Here is a 24,084-nt window from a genome sequence, read left to right on the forward strand (position 1 = left end):
TTTAGTTTCATTTTTTTAGCTGTAGGCTCATGTGAGTCCAAGCCTCCCTGATTTTCAGACACATCAGCAAGACACATTTTGCTAACATTTGAAGCCCAAAGACTGTCAAATCTAACTAAAGATCCTCTCGGTCCATCAGATTCATAGTCCAACTTGATACAGGGTCTTTCAGAGATATTTCTTTTACTATTGACAGGTTCTGATGGTCCACTTCTTTCTATTCTTTGAACTACATCTGGCATCTGTCTAAGTTCAGTATGTATGGATCGATAATTTTCTAGATGTGCACTGGAATTTTGGGTTGCTTTAAATGTTTTAAAGTCACTTGAAGATCTGGATCCTGCTGCAGAGGGAAGAAGGTTATTGCACTGAGACTGGTGTAATGATGACAAAGATGATAACGATGATGACGATGATGACGATGATTTTGCCTTCCCAAGCAGCAAGTTTGAAGCATCTGGTGAAGTTGCTGGTACTGGTGACTTGGTCCGACGAGAAAATTCTCTGTTTGTTTCTTTGGTGGCAAGTAAAGAAGAAACATCTTGACCTAATAGTGCAGGGGGGCATCCAGTGCGTCTGCTTTTAACTGACCCACCGCAAACAGCACTTCGCATTCCATTTATTGGGCTTGGGTCAGCATTGTATTTATGCACCACCCTTTGGTGCATCACTAAGACCTCTGGGTACAAAGTTCTGTAAGTACAAAATGGGCATGCATTGCTCAGTAAGGCACTCTTGGAAACTGAGGTAGCTGCATTTCCCAGAGGACTACCATCACTACACAGACTTTTCTGATACATCACCGTGCAAAGATTCAAGGGATTTTCCAAAGAGCTGCATTCAGATTGATCACCGAAGTCCTCTAATTTAACTACAGTACTGGCATAGCATTGATCATTTATTGAAGCAGGCTCCCATCTTGTATTTGTAGCATTATTCTGTTGAATGCCGCCTTCTGACAACCCTTCCATTAAACATTCCTCCAAAACATTTGATGTTTCAGTGTCAAGAACCACCTTTGGATCAGAGTCATTCTTGTGCGACTCACCCATCATCTTTTCACCCTTTGATTTTTTGCAGTATGGTAGCACTGCATTGCAGAGGATTGGGCGATTATGATGCAAACTAGCATCCCTGTTCAAGTCAGGAAGCTCCCTGCTCACATTTGAAAACACAGCATTAGTAAACACAGAACAAGAAGGAGGAAGCTCTTTGTGCTTCCTCGGAGGAAAATCTGCATCTAAATCTTTGGCACTGCCCAAAGAATCTGTAAACAATCTTGTCGAGTCCACAGATTCCTGAACAGGTTCATCACTTCCTTTTGGTACTACTTCCAACTTGGGAGATGCTGATGAATTCTTCAGAGGATCGTTCTTTTCTTCAGCCTTTTTCTGCTCACCCTTGTGGTGTCGCTCCAAGTGATATTTAAGTGAGGTCTTTTGAGCTGCGGCGTAGTCACAGAGAGGACACCGATGGGGCTTTTCACCTAAAGCAAAAGAAAACAGATTTTAATTATTTTAAATAGATCAGCTCTATACATTAGAACCTACCAATAATTTGTATTAACCATAATCATGCAAAATAGTCAATTTGTTGCAAGATATACCCCTTGGTTGAAATACCATTTCAGACTCATTTCTTCACCCGGGAGAAGGGAAGAATGAGATTAAAACATCTTTCAAAACAAACCAGAAATACTCCTCTCTCAGAGAAGAAAGTTTTGCCACTCAAAAGTTTGTTTTGTTGGTTAGGACAAGAAGAATAGTGGTTGTGGCAAAAAGAGATTCCTCCTCATGTTCTCTCCTCCAAAAGGGATAGTTCCATATTTCCCCAATCTATCCACCTGACTGAAGTCCCTCATCCTTGGAATCACTACCATAAAAATCTGACAGAGTACTCTAATTCCCAACCTGTCAGCATTTATCAGACCTTTTTAAACCACTTCCTCAACCATCCTTACCACCTTCAACAATTTCACATATATTCCAAGGTTCCAGTTTCTCTTCCAGAATTATTTTTCTTTTTTAAAAATCGACTCTCTTCACTCCTCCCTACCACTTCATGCTTCTGGGATTTCATTTCCAGCTAATACCTGTCCAGATATTCCACTAGACTACTATAGAACGCACTCCAATGGTAGCACATGGACAATCTTTGATTCTGATTCAACTGGGGCAGTTCCATCTTCACCCCACTCTAATTAGCTCCGATTCTTGTCTCTGGCTAACCTAAACATTATGATACTTTGATCACCATTTCCCAAATGGTTCTTGACACTTAACCCATCTCATTCCACAGAACCAGATCCAGGAATGCCTCCTTCCTCATTGGCCCAGAAAAATACTGATCAAGAAAATTCTCCTAAATACACTTCAAAAATTCTTCCCTATTTCTGTCCTTTACACCATCACAGTCGCAGACTATATTAGTCTAATTGGAATCATTCCCACACAAAATGTTCAATTATTCAGTGAACTGTAAACTTTAACAATGTACGTCTGGATATGAAACCCGACGCTGCTTCAATTTACAGTCCATGCTTACGATCAGTGGTAAATAATTTCAGATCCCTCAGGAAGTAACAAGTCCAACATTGAGACAGATTTAAAGTTTTCCCTATACATCATTTAGTTTTGATGTCCAGAGATGAAGTAGGTTTGCTCACGAGGAGGTAACAAGCAAATTAGGCAAAAAGGAGAGCCCGTGATCCATTTGGATTTTCAGAAAGGCTTTCACAAGGTGCCGCACAGGAGCTAATGCTGTTAGGGCCAACGTACCGGCATGGATACAGGATTGGCTGACTGGCAGAAGGCAGACAGTGGGGATAAAGGGGTCTTTTTCAGGATGGCAGCTGCGACTAGTGGAGTTCCACAGGGATCAATGCTGGGACCACAACTATTCACATTATACATTAAATGGTCTAGATAAAGGAACTGAGGGCACTGTTGGTAAGTTTGTAGATGGCAGAGCTGGATGAGGGGCAGGGGTTAGCACTGAGGAAATGGGGAGGCTGCAGATGGACTTGAGAGTCTAGGATAGTAGACAAAGAAGTGACAGGTGGAACAAAAATGTGGGAAAATGAGAGTTAATGCACTGTAGTGGGAAGAATAGTGGTGTAGACTATTTTCTAAATGGGAAAAGGCCTCAAATGTGAAACTCAAAAGGGACTTGGGAGTCCTAGTTCAGAATTCTCTTAAGGTTAACATATAGGTTCAGTTGGCAGTTAGGCAAATGCAACATTAGCATTCATTTCAACGGACTAGAATACAAGACTAGGGATGTACTGCTGAGGCTGTCAGATCACATTTGGAATATTGAGAGCAGATTGCTGCTCCTTTTCCAAAGAAGGAACGTACTGCCCTTGGACGGGTTCCAGAGGAGGTTTCCAAGAATGATCCCGGAGATGAAGCATCTGTCATATTGGGAGGGGAGCTGTTATGGACTCGGTGTCTGTACTTGGGAGTTTAGAAGGTTGAGGGACACTTCATTTGAATAAAGAATACCGAGCGGCCTGGATAAAGTGGACGCAGAGAAGATGTTTTCACTAAGAGAGATTAGGACCTGAGGATACAGCCACAGAGTGTAGGGCCAACCCTCTAGAGCTGAGATGAGGAGGAGTTTCTTCAGTCAGAGGGTGGTGAATCTGTAGAACACAGAACAGTGTGAAGGCCAAGTCATTGAATGTAATTAAGATAGAGATAGATAAGCCATTGATTGATAAGGGTTATGAGGAGAAGGCAGGAGAATGGGGTTGAGAAACACATCAGCCATGATTGAATGGCAGAGCAGACTTGCTGAGCCCAATGTCCCAATTCTGCCCTTTAATTTATGGTCTGGCGAGACAAAGCTGCTTGTTCAGATCAAACTAGTTGACCAATATTACACTATTCTCTTCCTCTTTGTTTCCCTTCTGCATTTCCACAAAACATGAAATATCACCATCTCCAAAACTGTTCCTTGTTCAGGGCTGTGTTAGCAGGTTAACCAACCAAGCCGGTTATCCCATTTTTCAATTATATTCTCTCAGCAGACACATGACCAGCATCAGAACCCCCAAAGACCAGATAATCGTTTGTTTCATATTGGCAGCTAGTTTGGTAAGCTTGGCAGCTTGCCTTGTTACCATCTTAAACTCTCTCTCTGCCTCAATGGCTTCAACTGGTGGCTTTTCTAAAAAATGTAGAAATTCAGTGTGTTTTTAAACTTTGTATTCAAAAATAAACTTCCTAAATCCATAAATGGAAAGGGAAAATTAATTACCAAATGCAATGAGGAACAATGCACTTTTAAAGGCTAGTTATTGCAATATGCATCATGTGTGGAAGAAAGTAGAAAATTCTTGAAGGTAATTAATTTAAATAATTAACTGCAGAGATGCCACCAATTGTCTTGACTCGTCACTTCTATTTTTCCAAAGTACTCTCCATCTCTCCAAAGACTAAGTTTAAGTTCATTTAATCACCCCTTGCTCATCTTGTTTGTTGTCTTTGCACATTATCATTATTGAAGTGCTCAAGTGAGCAAGAATAATCCGTATGCAATTTCCTTCAATTTTCAGAAGATCAACAAGGTACATCACAAGAGGTTAACAGAGAAGTTAACTATTTCAACAAGTATTAACAACTGAATTGGTTTAATGAGAAGCTAGATGGATCAGATAGATTTATGGAAAAATATGACAACTATTTGTGAATTAGGGAAAATGTGGTTTCACTAAATTGGCTGATGTCAAAGCTAATAGACAAGTAACAAGGAGCAGGTCAACAGCATAAAAGCTAGTCTATCCATGACTACTAAAAGCTAATAAGTCCTTGATAACTTTCAGAAAGATTTAAGTAAATAGGCTGATGGATTTTTATACTGATAATGGTAGAGAATTAATTACAAGAACAAATGACAATAAAAATACATAATTATCAAAGTCTTATTTTAGCATTCAACTGGAAGTGGCTGAAAAATGTGGTTAGCAATAAGCAAATTGGGTGCGTCTGAAGACTTAAAATGAATTGTTTTTATGATTCAGAATTATGGAGCGTACCATGTAGTTAAGATTTCTTTTTAATTATAAAGGGCGGAACAATGTCTGAAATTATACCAAGCCTTTACGAACTGAAGTCAGCAAGAAAAGCTAAGTCAATAAAAATGTACATAAAGCAAAGATAAGACATGATAAAAGGCTTTTAAAGAGAGATGAACTGAGCATAAAGTTAGTGCTGGACTGCAGTACAAAATTCACAAGCTTTGAGAAAGACTAGATATTACATACGAGGTTTTACTGAACAGTACAGCACATGTGCAAAACAGAATTCCACACAGAAAGATCAATCAAATGCAAAGTAAAATATGAATGCATTAAATAGGTCCTCCATAATTGTTCAGCACGGCAGTAAATATAATTCATGCATTTAATAGATGAAGCTATGACTGTCCAGTACTTTAAGATTCTCCTTTTATGTAATGTTAGATACGGGGGAAAAGAAACATTGTTCATAAAATTAGGAAATAATCCCTTTTGTGGCCACAGCAGAAAAACAGAAGAATGAATCCATAATTGATTAAATGGATTTCGAATCACAAAATAGAATCAATTCAAAAGCCTTTCTCCTTGAGATGTTGTGAGCTCTTTAGATATTCTTTGCAGGTGTCACTCCACATAAAGGTTCAATGTAGCTTTTATCAAAGGCTTTGTAATAGTCATACCTAATAGTTATATTAAGCAATCTGTTATGACACACCTCCGGGACAGGTGGGACTTGCACTTGGACCTTCTGGACTGGAAATAGGGCCACTACCTCTGTGCAGGAAGAGCCTTGGTCATGTCTTACACCCACAGCGAGGCCAACAATAATTTTAATCCTATCATTTCTGCCAGTTACAAAATGAGAGTTCCTCACAAACAAAAGACAGTCACACCTGTGTGTATCCTGAGATGAATATTGAGGTAATAGTTTGAGCGGAAAGACTTTCCACAGTAACTGCATTCACCAGATGAGCCAGTCTCTCTACTTCTTCCTCGTTCTGAGCCATCCTCACTCCGATCTAGAAAGAGAAAAAGAGCAAACCATTTTAAACTATTTCCTTTCATTCATTCTACACAATTTTCTTCAATCCAAGGAAGGTGAATCAGCTATACGTGGAATCTACAGCAAAATGGTACATTTACGATATCAAAAGTACTTTCAAATTATGCATTTGTAATTAAACACAGAATTTGAAAACAGAAGAAATTTAATTTTAAATCATACTTAGTTATTTTTTGGGATCCAAGTATATAAGGCAAGATTTCACAAAGCCACAAATATATTTGTTTCCAAATATACAGTAGAGTATCAAAGCTAACAATAGATGAAGGCCAAATCGAGAGTGATTTAACTGTATACCACTAAGCCAGTTGACAACTCCAGGCTAAAATTCTCATGCTACCTGCAATCCCTCACTTTCTTCTCCCAAACAAAACAAGAAAAAAAAAGGTAAATGTAACTAAAAATCAGTATATTTTGAATGTTATCTTGGGAACACAGCACTGTCTATTGTATCTTTTGCTTAGGCAATGTTCAACTTTAATCAATGGAGAGAAAAGCAAAGTTAGTGTGGAGTCCAAAGGCTCTTCTTTAGAACTACTTTGAAGAGTTATCTATGGATCAAAACATTAACCCTGTTCCTCTCTCAAGATGCTGCCTGTTGAGCTTCTTCAGGATTATGTTTTGCTTTATTTAATATTTCCAGCAAAAACAAGTGTTTTGCTTTTGTATAACTATGCTCAAATACTAGTTTATAAACTCTAAAATGCTAACCTACAATGTTCAATTACAATTTGTCTGCTTACCAGACCAGTTACATTCACACACCAACTGAAAACAAGTGTTCATAATTTGCCTCTATTTTAATTCACTTTGATTTTTAAATTTAAGTTGCTATGTCCAATTTGAAAACTAATGTATTCTATAGGTCTAGACATCAGTGGTTTGAGATTTGAGTTCAGCTCCCCTCTTATACACCAAAGGGATGCTGTCAATTTAAAAGGACTTCAATAATACCTCAAGATAAAGCAATGAGATGCAGCACTGATCTATAAATTTATTCCTCTTGTGGATGACTAGATAGTGAATTACAAATATAGAAACGGACTTTAAAACACACAAACGGAAATATTGCTGCTGAATATTTTCCAAAAGTCATGAGAAGTTATTCTACAAAATATATACATTCCACAGTAATGTAGGAGTTGAATCTAATATTTGAGATTTATCATTGTAAATGTTGGCCATTAATTGGTGACCCTGTCACCCTAATGGGAACTAAGGAATGGACAATCAATGCCGGCGTCAATCACTCATCTCAGAAATGAAAAAAATTCATGAGATTTTTTCTTTTCAACTCTTATGATGTAGTTGCAAACTGTGATCACTAGATGGATCTCTAACCAAATCAGAAGCATTTTCCCAAATTACTCATCATCATGTGGTTTATCAACTGACACTAAACATTATCACATGTCGTCTACTAGCAAACTATGATTATCTTAAACTTCAACAGGTGCCACCTGAAGGACATTAGCCTTAATATTACAACTTATGGCAAAAAAGGCCAAAATCACTCAAACATGATTAAAGCCAAACACTAATTAGGCATGGAAGGTGCAAGGGGATTGGGTGAATGGGGCCTAAAATATGAACACAACAGTTGAGAGGAAGTCCAAGAAAAACAAGATTTGTGGGGTGCAGCAAGTTCAGAGAGTCATTACAGTCCACACTGACCCTCGAAAGAGCTCCCACCCAGATCCACACCCAGCCTGCACATGCCTAGGAAACTATGGGCAATTTAGCATGGCCAATTCATTTAACCTGCACATCTTTAGACTGTGGGAGGAAACCAGAGCACCCAGGAGCAAACCCACACAGACACGGGAAGAGCATGCAAACTCCACACAGTCACCCGAGCCTGAACTGAACCTGGGTCGCTGGTGCTGCAAGGCCGCAGTGCTAACCACCGAGTCATCGTTTTGCCCTTACTCCATTGTAAGCTGCTGCTACAAAGATCCACTATTTGACATATTTCCAACCAAGGCAGGTTTGGCAAGCCAGGAACTGACTGAGATTGTGCTAGCAACCTCGGGAGCAAAACTCCAGGCCTTATTCTTTGCTTGCAACTTCAATTTAGTTTCACAACATGCAACAACAGTGAGAGCACAATGGTAAGGAATATGGCATGGTGTGATTTGTATTAATTGTGGTCATTTTGCTACAAGCTGCAGTTCTCTTTTGTGGTATTCCATACGATTCTGCATATCCTTAAAATTGAAAAGGCATTTTTTAAAATGCAAAAATCAGGGCAGAATGTTCAAGAGTACATAGGCATCACCATAATCATAATCTGACATTTATGGATTTGAAGGTCACTTTATCAATGCCTGCAATGCAATGTCACATGCATTTCTAGGGTGCCAGCAGTTTGGAAAAAAAAAAAAAAATCGAAAAATGCTTTTCATGTAAAAAAGTAATACTACACTAGATGGTGCAATTCTACTGTTGTATCAGACAGTGAACATGTGCTTGCAAATAAGCTAAGTAGCTTTCCATATTGAAAGTTAGAAAATATGTAAAGAATGCACAAATTAAATTCCATGTCTAAAACCAAACACTAATTTGTGTAGCGTTACGATAGATGCACCCAATCCTGAAAAACCAATAGATTATATTCCTTACAGCAGTACTGGCAAGCAATGGTCTACAAGTAACTTGGAAATTGCCCTTCGAAGGGACTACCTTCAAAGAGGAACAAAGCAGAAAACATGCAAAAGTGCTTTATCCAATTCCTAGTGTATGCAGCTTTAAATTTTTATTCTTGAGCAATGAATAAAGTTAAAAGAAATTGTCAAATAATCCAAAAAAAGGTGGAAGAATGTAAGCAAAGACAATTAAAAAGGGTGAAGCAATGAAACTAACCAGCAAAAGTCTGCTCAGTCACTGCCCTGTGAATGTTTAGGAGTTGGTCAGTTTCACCAGTCATTATAAAATTGCAGTTTCAAGGCAGTTCCAACCTCAAACTGATTGAAATTAATTTCAGTTTGATTGTGTCATTAGAATAATGCCAAACAAGACATTTCTGGCATCTTTACAGTAAAGATGTCAAGAGGTTTCCAAGCATATCCAAATAAAACACTATTCTCATCTAGATGGAAGTGGTTGTTTTATTCATCGTGGTCTGTCATTTGCTGTCATACAAGTACTGTAAAACACATGGAAGCAATCATATTACGTTCAATTGACACTGTCACATGACCAAAATTAGCTACCAGCTTCAAATTTTTTGATAAAACAATTCATGGGAAACACAGCAGTTCAAACAGTAGCACTTCAACCAAGATGAAATTAGATTGTACTCTCACTAAATGAGATGAAATCAGGCATTGCGCATGGCAACATATCCATGTACTACCAGCATGCCATGTTGGCAAACTCTTCCACATGCATTTTGCAACTAATCAGGTGGCAGTGGGTAGTCTTCAAAAATTTACTCTGCCATAGATATTCTACACCCAAGTTATCAGGGGAGAGAGTAAATTCCAAAGTCCTTGCAAAATGACGTGAGTAATTTATATTGCAAAACTGACCAACACCCAGTGACTGCAACACAAGCTGCATACCAAATTTCTGCACATTTCAATTATTTCAACATCCAGCCCAAATTAACCATGCTGTTGAATGGTTGACATATGAGAAGAGACAAAATAGCACAAATAGCTGACACTGCTTAAAAGGGACAGGTGCATAAACTGAATCTCACTTGAGGAACATTAACATTAAATAATGGCATAATGTAGAAACAGGATTCAGGACTTTTTGACTTATGTTATAGTACCTTGAGGAAACGATAGAAAATTGAAAGATATCCTGTATCCAGAAGCCAGGAGTCACCCAGGATACAGTGGAAACTGATAATCATGAAGGTTGATGCAAAAATCTAGTCCCAATGGCCTGGATGTGGTCCCGAAATAGATCAGTCTTACACCATTGGTCAAGGTCAGCAAATGTATTTTCAAATGTTGTTATACCAGCACCATTAGCCTCAGTCATTGTTCAATTCACCACTTCTTCACTTTCCCCACAAACAACCCCTATTAACACACACGGGCGTCACGAGACACTCAAACTCACACCACAGCCAGCCACATCACCCAAATACAATGCACCACACTCACTAACAAACTTTCTCCTCTCTTGCAGGGAAAAGTAGTGCAGAAGCAAAATAACCCAAGGGAGACGGTATGTCTTCATATCTTACACTCATGAAGACCATATTGGCCATTACTGGATCCACTGAGATGTCCCCCATAAGTGTGCGCATGCCAAAAAAAATTGGTGCAAACAAACTTCATGCCTATTACATTTTGCATATTAATTTGCTCTTTGAAGTATTTTATTGGCTTTTGTTGAAGCTACATTTTTCAGTTATTGCACAGAGAGAAACCCTTCACTTACAACCAACTGCTCCATCTAGTCAAGTTTGTAGCATGCATAGGATACAAATAGGGAACACCAGTTTATTTCAAGTGCTGTTTTCAACGTATTTATCCCATACTTCAAAAGGCATCAGAACAACATTACACTAGACTTTTTGGTTTAGCTTTAAACAGCAATAAAATTTTACTTAAAAACAGCATAATTTAGCTACATTATGCCTCTTTTCAAAAAAAAAAGCAGTAGTCATACTGAGCTACTTGCGTAGTGAAAAGAAAAACTACTGCTTTTGCAAAATGTATTGTACACTCTTTTCCTTTCCTCATGACCCTATGGAAGCAATCTGTACTCATTTGAATAATATAACTTGTTTTAAAAAAATTCAAAACCAAAAGTTCGCAACACCAAACATATTCATTACATATTTGATCAAATCCCACAAATTGGATTTTAAATAAATGGTTTAGACCCTTCCTCATACATATAGAAACCAATTGAAACTGTAATGGGATATACAAGATTTTTAAGCAAAGCTGGTTTTAATTACTATATAACCTCAAAAAGTGGTCGATTGCATGTAAAAGTTGATTACTGACTTTGTCAAATAAAAAAATCAAAACTCTTTGTACTTATCACCTGCTCGCTGAAGTCAAAACTTGTCTTGATGCAAACCTACTCATTCATAGAACCACAAAATACTACAAAAGCAGCTCACAATTCAAGAAAAATACTTTCCTGCTTCTTTTGTGCTACTTTGTTTGTGACAAGCCTGGCACCAGTCTCTCTGACCTGACAATTCTAAGATAAGATAACAGGAGAGGGAGGATTTCAATCTCTCCAAAATGTTAAGTAAAAATTCACCCCTACTTTGGACTAAAAATTTAATCTTAGAAACTCAAATTTTCAATGAGGATGTGTGTTAATTATAAATGTTTAGAAGTTATATCAATAAGCCAATAATATAAAAAGCATTTGAAATGAAACAAAACAATGAGAAGTCTTAAAGCAATATATTCCAACTGCAATTATCTGTATTTGAATTTGAAATGAATAGCAAGGAATCATCAAAAAGGAGTCTAAGAATAACAATCTACTGAAGTCCTTTAAATATTGCAGCACTATAATCTCACCTCTTATTTAAAAATAATACAATTTAAGATATAGATAAAAAAATTATTGGTAACCCATTGGCCTTCAGGATGTATTATTTAGGGAGAATTCAATTACATTTTTACCAAGAAAAATATTTCTTTGGGATATAATTTTAGAACGATACAGAACAAGGAACGATAACTCAATTTTGTGAAATGTTACTAAATATACCACAGCATCACCCAAAATTTGGATGTTCTGAGTGAGATACCGTGTCAGAAGTTAGCACAGATTCTTATCCAAGGCTAAACAAAGAGAGACTCAACAGGGACCTTCAAATTTTGAAAAGAGAGAATTAGCAAATTTGAGAAAGCACCCCAGTAAGTGTATAACCCTCCTACCTGATGAAAGTCCTTCTCCTAGTACTCCATCTTCTGATCCCTCTTCAGAACCCTCCTCAGGTTTGTCCGTTTCTGGGTTATGGTCTTCAATCGTTTTAACGGAATCAATGGATTGAGTGCCAGCTTCACCGATATCAACCGAATTTGGAGGATTCTCTACACTTTTCCTGCCTTTCCTGTGTACTCTGGAGTGGAGCACTAATTGATGGTAGGTTCTAAAAATCTTACCACACATTGTACAGTTGGTCGGTTTGGTTTTATTCTGGGTCAATTTCGGGTCAATATCAACATCACCCACAGTGGGTGGCCCACTCTGGCCTAAACTGCTGCTTTTGATTTTAGCCTTGTCAAGGGTCTCCACGGTAGCACCATGATGGCCTTTATCGGAGGTCCAATGTTCGCTGGAATCCTCTTTGTCCGAGGGCTCCTCCTCATTCTCAGAGTTGGCTATTTGCCCTGGATCTTTCACGTTCTCTCGGCCAACTGCCACTTTACCCTTGGTGGCCAGCTGCCAGGCCTGGTACGTATTAAAGGGATCAAGTTCGGGTATCCATTTTCCAAGTTTCACAGGTTTGCAATTTTGAGATAAGAGGGGACGTAAATGTAGCATTTGCAGGAATGCCTCCTGTGGTACCACAATTTCTTGATTTAATGAACAATCATCCATTCTATCATCATCAGGCAAGTCTTTGTTGTGAACTTTACTATGTTCCTTCAAATTGTCTTTATTGGGAAAAAGAAATCCACAAACCATGCACATTTTATAAGGAGATACAACATTTCCAGAAACTGGTTCCTGCATAATGACATTGTTGATTGTCACAGGACCTTCTGAATCTGGCTGAGATTTTCCCCGAGCTTTACTCGAATGCGTTCGCATGTGGTTTTTAAGAAACCAAGGCTCCTTAAAGCGTCGGCCGCATACATTACAACCATAGATAAATGAATCCTTGTGTTTCCTCATGTGAGTTTCCAGACTCACAGCACTCTCACAAGACAGTCCACACACTTTACAACTGAGTTCACCATCTTCACCTTCATCATGAATCTCCTGTTCTGGAGAACTTGCTGTAATGTGTGTCTCTACCACAGGACTCAAACCCTCCTCTACTCGGAGGACTGCAGGCTCACATAGCGTGGGCCTGTGCTGAATTACTACATGGTGACGGAGTTCTTCAGAGTGTTGAAAGCCTTTATTGCAAAACATACAATGCAGAAGTGGAAGCTCTTCAGCATGAACTGCAGTATTTCCTTCCAAAGCATCCAGGGTCAAAGCAACACCATTTATTGGCTTAACATCAATCTCGTTGATTTCAACATCATTCGGACAAATTCTATTAGACTGAGCATTTGGGATTTCAAAGCTTGTAGATAGAGTGGCCTTATTTCTTCCAGATTTTCTACCCTGCTGCAAATGGTCCACTTTGTGCTTTTGAAGATGAATTTTCAAATTTGCTTTCTGGGAAATCCTACGATCACAAAATGGACGCTTTTCATTTGAATGCATGTGCATATGTTGAGTTAAAAGACTATCAAAAGGAAAACACTGGTCACAAATTGAGCAATGGTGTTCAACAGACTTTTTTCGGTTCGAAAATTCATCAAGTGTTAAGTTCACATCATCTTTGACATCCTCAGATGTTTGCGTTATGGTGCTCTCAGTAGACTTCATCACAAATTCACGTGTGGGTTTATCAGTAAACCAAGGCATAAGCTCTTCTTCAGATGTTCTTTCTTGGAGGTCTTGAAATTTTGTTATTAACACATTATTTGAGACAAATAAAGCTTTAGAATTTCAATTTCAATGTCAAAAGCTTGCTTTTCTTCTATCCTTGTACTTACAGGTGCAGGGGGTTTCAATTGCTGAAAGCAGAATACACAACATTCAAAATAAGATTAAAATTGTCACCATTTAGCCCATTAATATTATACAACAAAAAATAGTTCAGTATTATGCTCTGGTGCTAAAAATAGTAATGAATAGAAAAACAGTTCCAATTCATAAAGACACTTAGCACAAATGTGTATAACTGCTTTACACTGCAATGCAAATGTCAGGAACATAAAGAACAATAAGAAATCGACAATCCAAAGAGGAAGTTGCTCTTTGACAGGCTATTTTGAAAGCAGTCTAGTTTGAAACCGAGTTAACATTCATTTCTATATGCATTTGTTTCGCTAAAATTGGAGAGCCGGGTGTCTGTCTCTATTTTCCTTTCGACTCATCGGACTTTACACTCAAATAATGGTGAGCCTTAGTACTCACTGGCATTCAAGTGGAAATCCTATACATGCTTAGCTGCTCCAAGTTAAAACAAGGTAATGAGAATTCTGACGTCAGAGATGCTATTATGCACGAGAATTCTCCATCCTGGTTGATGACTCCATCCCTCTCCCAGGCAACAATCTGAGATTGCTGTGCTCCTCATTTCAGTTTTTCTGGCTAATCAGAGTTATGACTAGCTATTAACCAGCCTAAAATTTTCACAGTAAATATCCAGGGTCTCTCACATTTCTGGCTCAAGATTCTGACCTTGAACTCAGTGGTTAGATTTCAAAAGGAGGGCTCTAGGCCGCAGAAAATGAGGCCTTTAGAGGTTAAAACTTCCCATGCAATTTCAGCAAATTATCAGGGGTCATGACTTTAAGGGGGTCCTGAGACACACGTTCCAGCTTGCATCCAAGCTCAGAGACACAGAATCTGGGGAATGGAGGATCTGGGACAGGAGTCCAACCCTTCAGGATTAAATGGTTGTTGGAGAATTTAAAAAGAAAATTCACTTCACTCCATCTTTCTCACTTGCTCTTTCACTTCTCTCATGATATAAACATGTTTGATTTACACCATCTTGCTTAGATTCTGAATTGCAGATTTAAAATCTTCAATTTGACCTGTTAAGGAGATGCATAGTTATCTGTCCTATTCAAATCTTTTTTATTCTTGTACAAAACGTGGACATCATTGACAAGGCCAGCATGCATCATCCTCTGGGCAAATAGTCCTCTTAAAATGCCTGCGCTGGGCTACTTCACAGCCACTCTTTGAGAGGGGTCTGAAGTCACATGTTGACCAGACCTTAACAAGATTTTCTTTCTTCAAAAAAAAAGAGATATTATTTTTATATTGAAAAAAAATCATTGCTTCAATAAAGAACAATTGTTACATGGTTACCATTAGGCCAGCTTTTAATTTCAGATGTTTATTGCTTTCAGATTTCCACATGGGATTTGAACACCAGTCCCCATTAGTTTGGTGCTCTGGATTATTAATCCAATGACCTCACCCACTTTGCCACTGCCTAACCCCTAACACCCCTGTATGATTAGAAATGGCGAAACCAACGTCTAGTACGTAAACGAAACTGAATATTTGGCACAATTTATTCAACACTGACTGCAAAATCTGGGTCAACATTTCGCTGCTGGTTATTCGAAAAGACAAGACTCAGTTTCCAACCCTCTGGAACACCACACACAATAGCTGTGCAAAACAAACGGTCACAACTGATTTGACCAGTGTGCAGGCGCTTTAAGAAAAAACACCGATCTTCACCAACTTTGCCACCTCCACATTACATGCTTCCTTGAATCAACAATCTCTCCCTGTCCATTCATCCCTCAACACATGGACAACAAAAAGATCACAAAAATCATCTGGGTCTTACAGGCAATGTCCTACCATTTGCATTTCTCAAAAAAAAAAAAATTGTTGCCATATGGTGGCACGGTATTAAAACACTACAAAGTTCATCAGTTTGGATTTAACACATTTTCGGCACTCTTTCTCCGCAACATTTTTAACTCAACTTAATTTCTCCAGTTTCCATGAAATGGCTATTTTGGTAGCTCTTCTAAGTTTAAAAAAATATCCTGTCACTGCCAATATGTTATTGTTAACTGTAGACAAAATAAAGTGATCAGGGAATTGTAAGTACCCTGGGAGCAATAACAATCCATTTGATACAGTAAAGAGTAAACCAAAGAGGAGAGAATTGCATACATTTTGGAGATACAAAGAAAAATCAGTTTCCTTCAGTAAAAGGAGATGCAATTAGCGACTACTGTTCGATTCAAATCGGCCATAAACAATTTGTGTCGAAATTATTTTGTTGGAAACAAATCTATTCATAGTAATACAAAAAAGGTAGCTCAGTATCTACCTGCATTGTAGGGTTGGGCACTATAATTGTCGAAGGATTCTTTCTCAATGATCATGACTGAAACAAGACTAACAACCACTTCCTTGAAGGACTCACGCAGGAAGAAAAAAAAACCTTCTGTGCAGCTTACATCAGCACTTCTTGAGCCTTGAACTGCAAGCCTTTGACCCACCACTTGCCGCAACATCCTTACAGCTGCTCATTTGATCTCTCTTCCAACATTGGAAACTTTGCTCCCAGCAAAATCAATCCACAGCCCAGTTGTTCCTCAAACTGTACTACTCCACCCCATGCCCACTCAAGTCTAACAGGCTCGGATTTGAATATTTAACACACAATACGTGCATACATTTTCTGCTAAAACCACACAAGTCTAGAATGACACAGAACAAAGATAATAACTTGGCTCCCTTCCTCCCCACCAAGAATCACCTCAGAATCCTTCTTCTGCTCTTCTATCCTTATTTCTAAAAAAGCATAAAGAGAGTTCATAAATTTCCTTTGTCACCATGAATGATAATCGTAGACCATTGGTTCCCCTGATCAAATTATTTATTCTTTAGGAGCACTAGCAACAAATAGAAAACACCAACTACTGGGATGCAAAAACTGATGGCAGCTGTGGCTTCACTGGTAGCACCCCAGCCGAAGCATCACACAAGGTTTTAGGGTTAAAAATTCATACCAGGTCTCAAGCACAAAAATCAAAAATAGAAACCTCAGTACAGCACTGATCCACTGGGATGTATTATCCTTCCGACAAAAATGCTAAATCAAGGCTCTGTCTGCCTTATTAGGTGGATTAAAAACATTTTGTGGCACTGTTTTGAAGGGGAGCTTGGGAGTTCTCTCCAATATCCCAACCAATATTTATCTCAATTATCATAAAACAGATCAAATCCTTACTGCACTGATCATTGCAGGAGATGTGTTTATTTTGAAAGTTAGTTTGCAGAATATGGGAATCATCAGTAGACCAAAGTTCGATACCCAACCCCAATTGCTTGAGACTGTGATGGTAAATCACCTTGTTGATCTGCTGCAGTCCAATGTGATATAGTTAGTACAGCCAAAGTTAGGAAGGGATTTCCAGGATTTTGACATAGTGACAAAAGGAACAGCAATCAAGTTCTTAGCCAGAGCAGGGCATGTGGCTTGGAGGGGAACTTGTAGGTGGCAATGTTCCCAGGCATCTGGTGCTCCTGCATCACATGTAGAGAACACAAATTTGGAAGCTAATGTTCAAGGACGTTTGACTGGCAACTATAAGTGTAGATAGCACATATTGCTCCCTTTGCGAGTGCTGAAAGCAGTGGATGAGATGACAATCGAGCTGGCTGCTTTGCCCTGGATGATAAAACAGCTTGTCGTCGTCTTTGGAGCTGTATGTATCCAGACAAGTCATTGCACTCCTGTGTGCCTTTGAGATGGAGGCCAGGTACGGCAGAAAAAAAAAATAGAGGAATAACAATTTCCAGCCAATGACCTGGTCTTGCAGCCACAGTATCTATATAGCGTTCAATTTCTGCCTCTGGCCAATGGTAACCCCTCAGGACACTGCTGAATCCCCCACAATCAAAGTAATGCCATTGAATTTCAAAAGGACAATGGCTAGATTCGCTGTTGTTGAGATGTTACAACCATGACTTTACTTCAAAAGTATTTGCTATAAAGTGATTTTGAACATCCAGTAGTTGTGAAAGATGCTTTTGAAAAAAAAGAAAGCCTTTTATGTTGGTCAGAAATTTTGTAACCTAACCACATTTGATTACTACTCTAAGTTACAAAAAAAAAGAAAGACTTGTTTCTCCAGTTAACAAGGTGTAGAGCTGGATGTTTTGGGCCTAGACCCTTCTTCATCCAGCTCTATACCTGGTTATCTCAGATTCTCCAGCATCTGTAGTTTCTACTATCTCTGTTTCTCCAGTTGCTGTGGGGTTAAAATCAAAGGGAAAAGCCAGAGTAAGATTTTAAAAAAACAAAACAAATTTACAAATTGTCAGTTTCAAACTCTTCACAAAACTTCTGCCTGGAGAATGACTGCAAATATTAGGCTGTGATTCCCTGTCTAACTGTCATGATTTCAAGTTGATTAAAAGGAAATGTGTTAACATGACAGAAACCGTTTTGGGAGTTTACAAACTGTTGTAAATGTCAGCTTTACCATTAAAAACAAAAAAAAAAGCTGACTTTTCTTACCAGGTTTCCCAACTTTTAATCGCAATTTACATTAGCAATACAAAAGTACTATACCCTGCAATTCAAGTAACATACAGAACGATGAGTCCCTTATTTGAATCTACATGGTTAAATTTTTTAAATTCTATCAAGTTAACTTAGACAAATAACCCCCAAAAATATAGGTTATGACAATGCTGTCCATATGTCCAATTATACTTTAAAAATGAGAAAAAAAGACATTTCAGATCTTTGATGCCAACAAACTGCAAGGACCAGAGTCTTCAGGACCCCAAGGAGTCTTAGGTGGAAGATTTTCTTGCACTGCAAACTAAAGCTTCAAAAGTATTACACATACAGCCCTCCCTACCCTGCTCTGCTAGAAACTCAAGCCAAGCACACACAAGCATGCATGCGTGCGTGTGTGTACACACACACACACTCTCATTTTAACATTAGAGTACTTCTCTGCAGTGGAAATGTGACTACAGTAGAATCAAGACAGAGCATGAGACAGAAAGACTGACTGTAGTAGTACTTCTTTAATAACACATCATGGATTTATGCATGCTGGTACTTTTGGAAGCTGCTGCACACAAAGTGCTTTGTGCAGCAGGTGGTACTTGCAGTTGTGCCAAGTTTAATTACACAGCCCATTATTTTGTCGCAACATACTGATACTGTACTTAAATAAGCCACTGTCCCTCTGTTGAGTTGTACACTTTATAAATGGTTTAAGAAAAGAACATCTACGAAAATACTAAATAAGGCTTTAGATTCAATCCCACTGTGCAATATCATTCCATACCATTGCTAATCCAGAAATGAGCAAGCTTTTCCAGTAGCCTGAAAACTAGAAAACTACTACATAAAACACTGCCACGTATGGTCTTTAGAACTCTGTCTAAAGAGCTAAAACTCTAAAATCCCGTCAACAGGGTTTTCATTGGACTGCAATTGGTTCCATTTCTTTTTAACCTGTATGGTGATAGGCATTTTTACATGGATATGAAAATTGAAAAATGTTGGAAGTGTTCAGGTCAGGCAGCAGCTGTGGAGAAACAAGAGCTAACATTTCAGATTGATGATCCTTCAGTGTGAAATGGTTTTAACTCTGCTTGGCTCAGCACCGATGCTGGAAATATTCAGCTTGTCATGCAATATTTTCTGTTCTTATTTCAGATTTCCCATCTCCGCAGTGTTTTGCTTCCACGTTAATATGAATTGACATCTACACTGAAGCATCAATCCCTTGTTTTTGGAAGCCTTACAGTAACAGTTTGATTTGAAGCGATTACAATTCAAAAGTACTTGGGTGATGGGTGGTCATGCAAAGTGCTACATAAATGCAAGTCTTTCTTCAAAACAAAATCAATTCAATGCCTTAAAAGCCATTCTTAAATTTCAATATTTGGGTGTGAGCATTTAATGCATTACTTATACTAACAAACACTATAAATGCCCTGTAAGAGACACTTTGGCTTTCTCCATCTTTAAACACCTATTTTACCATTAATATCTTGATGTATGCACGTGCTTTGATTGTACTGATTTTTTGTACAATCTGATCGGCACCAATTAAAAATGACAATATCAACTTGAAGAATATTTCCCAACACTATTACACTAAGTGAAAGACTAACATTACCAATTTCCTTCAAGTGTGAGAGACTTGCAGTACTGTGCCTGAGCTGCAGCTAAATCTATAAAGATTCACTGGAAAGACCCAGTAAGTGTTTCCAACAGGTAGGATTTCTAAATCAGGCAAGCTTAGACTTCAGCTGCCACTAGCTGTGAAGAATCCACCTGTCAAAGACCAAATGTTATTTGAAAATACAACCTCCATGGTCAATTGTAAAAGCAACTGAAACACCTTCTTGCAGCAGCAATTACTAAAGCTGGATAAGCAGAGTTCAGTTTTGTTTACAATTTTGAAATCAGTAACATTCAGCAGTGATACACATTACAGGACAGCATTTTTCTAAAAACCTACAGGGAAGAAAACAAAAAAAAACTTAAAGTATCCACGTGCTATAAATGGGCAAATTATTTTTGTATAAGCTCCAAAAACGAAAACGTTAACTTATAATCAGAGAAGCAGTATTGACTGCACAATCTGTAACAATCTTACACAAGTGAAAGCATACACACAGTGATCAGGGATGGGATTACTGCATTCTACTAACTAGTGCAGTATCACTAACAAATATAAGTTCATGTCTAACACTGACTTACTTCATAAATGGTACAATAAAACTGCTTATCAAGTTCCCAGTTTAAAGAGGGCTTTTTTTTTGCCTATAGTGCGATATTGTCCATGGGGTTTGCTGCGAATCAGACATGGCAAATCACATTTTTGACAGATCAATAAAGATAGCTCCTGTACCAGAATTTCAAACTTTTGTGAAAGACAAAATAAGTTTCCACATTTGAACGGCAATGATTAAAAGAAAATACATTTTACTTGTATTTGATGGTGAATGCATGCGGTCAGAAAGTGCCACCGTAGGCATTCTCATGGCTAGTCATTTCTAATAGGTTGTACCATCATGCAGAGTATTAACAATCAGAGGATCCCTAGTGTGGGGACGCATGCCATTATGCCCATCGGATCCACACCAACCCTCTGAAGAGTATCCCACCCAGACCCACACCCAATCCCTGTAACCCGGCATTTCCTGAGTAATCTACCTAGACACAATGGGCGGTTTGGTGTGGACAATCCACCTAACCTGCACAATTTTGGACTGCGGAAGCACCCGGAAGGAAGCCATGTAGACACGGGGAGAACGTGCAAACACTACTCAGACAGTGGCCGAGGGTGGAATCGAACCCAGTCCCTGGCACTGAGAGGCAGCAGTGCTAACCACTGAGCCACCATACTGCCCAAATAAATACCCTAAATTATCAATCTTAATGCCTCATTATCCATTATATGCATATTCAGTCAAATAGCAATTTATCACTGGAGGTCAGGTATTTCAAAGAAAATGACAGGATTTACTGCATTTCATATCTAGATTGAACACGAGGTATCAAGCAAACAGCACATTCTATACGGCACATGAGAATTTGATTACAGGGATGGGAAGATTCCACCAACATTCCAGCCCAAAACTTCCATTTCAAATTTTAAGAATATGAAATGCATTAAAAACAATTCACCAGATTAAAACTAGAGCAAATGGGAGAAAAATAAAATGTTAAATTACCAAGAATACACCAGTTTTATGGCTCTGGATAAGTTTCCTTGTGTAAAAATTCAGAGTTTTATTAAAGAAATTGAGTTATGGGAATGAGATTCATTTGAAGTTTAAAATAATGAAATAAAATCAAGAAATGCACTAGTCTACACCAGCTAACTTCATGCACAGGTTTACAGAAACCAAATGACAAGATCAAGAAATTGTGTGGAGTGCAAGTAGGAACAACAAAAATCCAAAGGTAATCATTAAAACCGAAAACGAAGGTATATTAGTTAGATTGACCACACCCTCATTCACCCTTGTATGCTTACAAAGCAGTGGTTGAAATGTATAATTATTGCACTAATACCAAGTGAAAAGGTACTACATTGAAGCACTAATCACTCAAAATGAGTTTTGCTGGGAAGGGCACGTTGTTTATATGCCAGCCACCAGAATCCTATGCAACTCCTCCACTTAGCAACTCTGCTACCAATGGAGAATTGTGCAGACAATGAACATTCCTAAGGGGTGTCTTCAAAAAGCCATCCTAAGGAAAAATAAAAGTCACACCACTCTTCCCCCCCAAACTCCTCAATGCAGCTAATGAAAAAATGAAAAAGGTTCACTCTGGGTAGGCTGCAAAAATTCTAGACTTTAAAGGCATCAAGAAGAATTGGGAGAAAGTCAGAAAATGGCACTGAGATTGAGGATGAGCCACGATCCTACTGAATGGCAGAGCAGGCTCAATGGCCTACTCTTGTAGCAATTTTCTATGATGCGATGAAAGCACTGAATATGGCTGTGTTGGGAACATGCAGACGCAAAGTTGGAGAATCAGAAGCATTACACAAAATTTCCAAACATCGGAACTATTGACCCTTGAAGCACTATTGACTGTGCAGAGGCTGGAAACCATACATTGAGATGGCTTATCACACCAACCTAGTAGCAAGTCATCCTCAATTCAGAGGGACATTTTCTTATTGTACACCCCTAACTGCCCTAGACAAGATGGTGTTGACAAGTTGGCTTCTTGAACCACTGCAGTCACATCTGTCATAGCTCAACTTGCCATTTCAGTGGGCAGTTATTTCTCAACCATTGTGCGCGCATCTGGAATTAGACAGAGACACCTGAACAGGTAAGGATGGCAGACCTCCATCCCTAAAGGGCATCAGTGAACCAGAAGACTTTTAAAAATGGTTACAGATGCATCGTTAGACTGGGTTTTGGATTTTTAAAAAAAATAATTTGAATTTAAACTTCACCATCTGCCATGATGGAATTCAAAGTCATGTTCTCAACATTAGCCTAGGGCCCTGCATTACTGGTCCTGTGAAATCACCACTGCAGTGCATCCTTCTCTCTAACTGTCTAAAAGGATTTGTTCGACCATTATTAATTAACGCATGGTATATAAGTTTTCCAATTGCAGTTAAATTAGAAATAAACTAAAACAGCTTTGCTAGTTTTCCTAATGATATATGTGAACTCTCAAGTAATTCCAAATGTGGTTTGCACAGACATCCATTTTCAATTATTCTTTATAATTAAAACTAGCTAGACAATCTAATGAAATGCTAATTGTCTTATGAAACTGTTTAAACATAATCTCATTAAGGTAAAAGACAGTCCGTTAGCTCAGATGGCTGGACGGTTGGTTTTTTAATGAAGAGTGATACCGACAGCATGGGTTCAATTCCTGAACCATTTGAGGCTCAGTGTGAAGCAAATTTAATGAAACTGGCTCTTCTGTTCTCTCAATCAAATCACTGTCTATTGAACAAACTTTGTCTCTGGTGCCCCTTGTAATGGTTTTGAGAGTTTGCTATGCCCCACACTTTTGGTTATGGCATCAGCTAACTTGTCTTGCAATACCATTACCTCAACTTGCCTCTTCATCTGAGGCATGGTGAGCCTCAGATTAAAGACAGAGAAGCCTTACGGTCCACGAGGAGAATGGAAGCTTTAATTAAGTGATTAACATTTCAGTAACTGGGAAGAACAGCATGACTGACCATTTAACTCATGGTGTGTTACTGTCAACATGAAAATATGGTGAATGTAAATTATTCAAAGTGACTAGAACAAGCACTTTCCAGAATGATAGTGGGAGACTCAAAGGATCACAAAGAGAACCAAAACTCAATTCACTGCTCTAGTGATAAAGTACCAGAGCTCAATGCAGAAAGAGATGCACCACTATATTTGCCCGCTTGTACAGCTCTCTCAATATGAAAGCCAAACTTGGATTCTGTTCCTCTTTCCATTTCTGCAAAAGTAAGTATCTATTTATAATGTTCAATAACATGGCTGCAGTTTAACTAATTGATAATTTGCAGAATGTCACTGAAAGATTGGGTTAGACATTTGTATCCAACTTTAGTGTTCAAGTAAATACAAGCTGAAAAAGCACCAAAATTATTCCCCAGGCCTTAAGGTCTGATGATCGTTGAAACATTAGTGACACAGAGTTAATGGAAACATTTTTGGATATCGTGCAGGGATACATTTTACTCAAAAATTGCCTTTTCTCTAATTTTCATTGGTCTTCACAATATTTTGGTCCATGTAACCCTAAATGTTAACCTCCATGACACAAGGT

The 24,084-nt window shown here is 38.4% G+C and overlaps 1 protein-coding gene across 1 annotated transcript in view; it reads right to left on the reverse strand.

The window, feature by feature from the left end:
- Positions 1–5: 5 nt before the first annotated feature.
- The window catches only part of znf217 (zinc finger protein 217), a gene marked incomplete at its 3' end in the record, with an annotated part of 47,103 nt that continues 23,024 nt past the window's right edge, over positions 6–24,084 (reverse strand). Inside the window, exons 3-5 of the mRNA XM_048608582.1 lie at positions 11,954–13,816; positions 5,914–6,039; positions 6–1,486 (exon numbers count right to left, since the gene is read on the reverse strand). Coding sequence (XP_048464539.1) covers positions 6–1,486; positions 5,914–6,039; positions 11,954–13,664 — 3,318 coding nt within the window. The remainder of the gene's footprint in view (positions 1,487–5,913; positions 6,040–11,953; positions 13,817–24,084) is intronic.

The sequence above is a fragment of the Rhincodon typus genome, chromosome 19, assembly GCF_021869965.1.
Source record: "Rhincodon typus isolate 14 chromosome 19, sRhiTyp1.1, whole genome shotgun sequence".
Lineage (NCBI taxonomy): Eukaryota > Metazoa > Chordata > Chondrichthyes > Orectolobiformes > Rhincodontidae > Rhincodon > Rhincodon typus.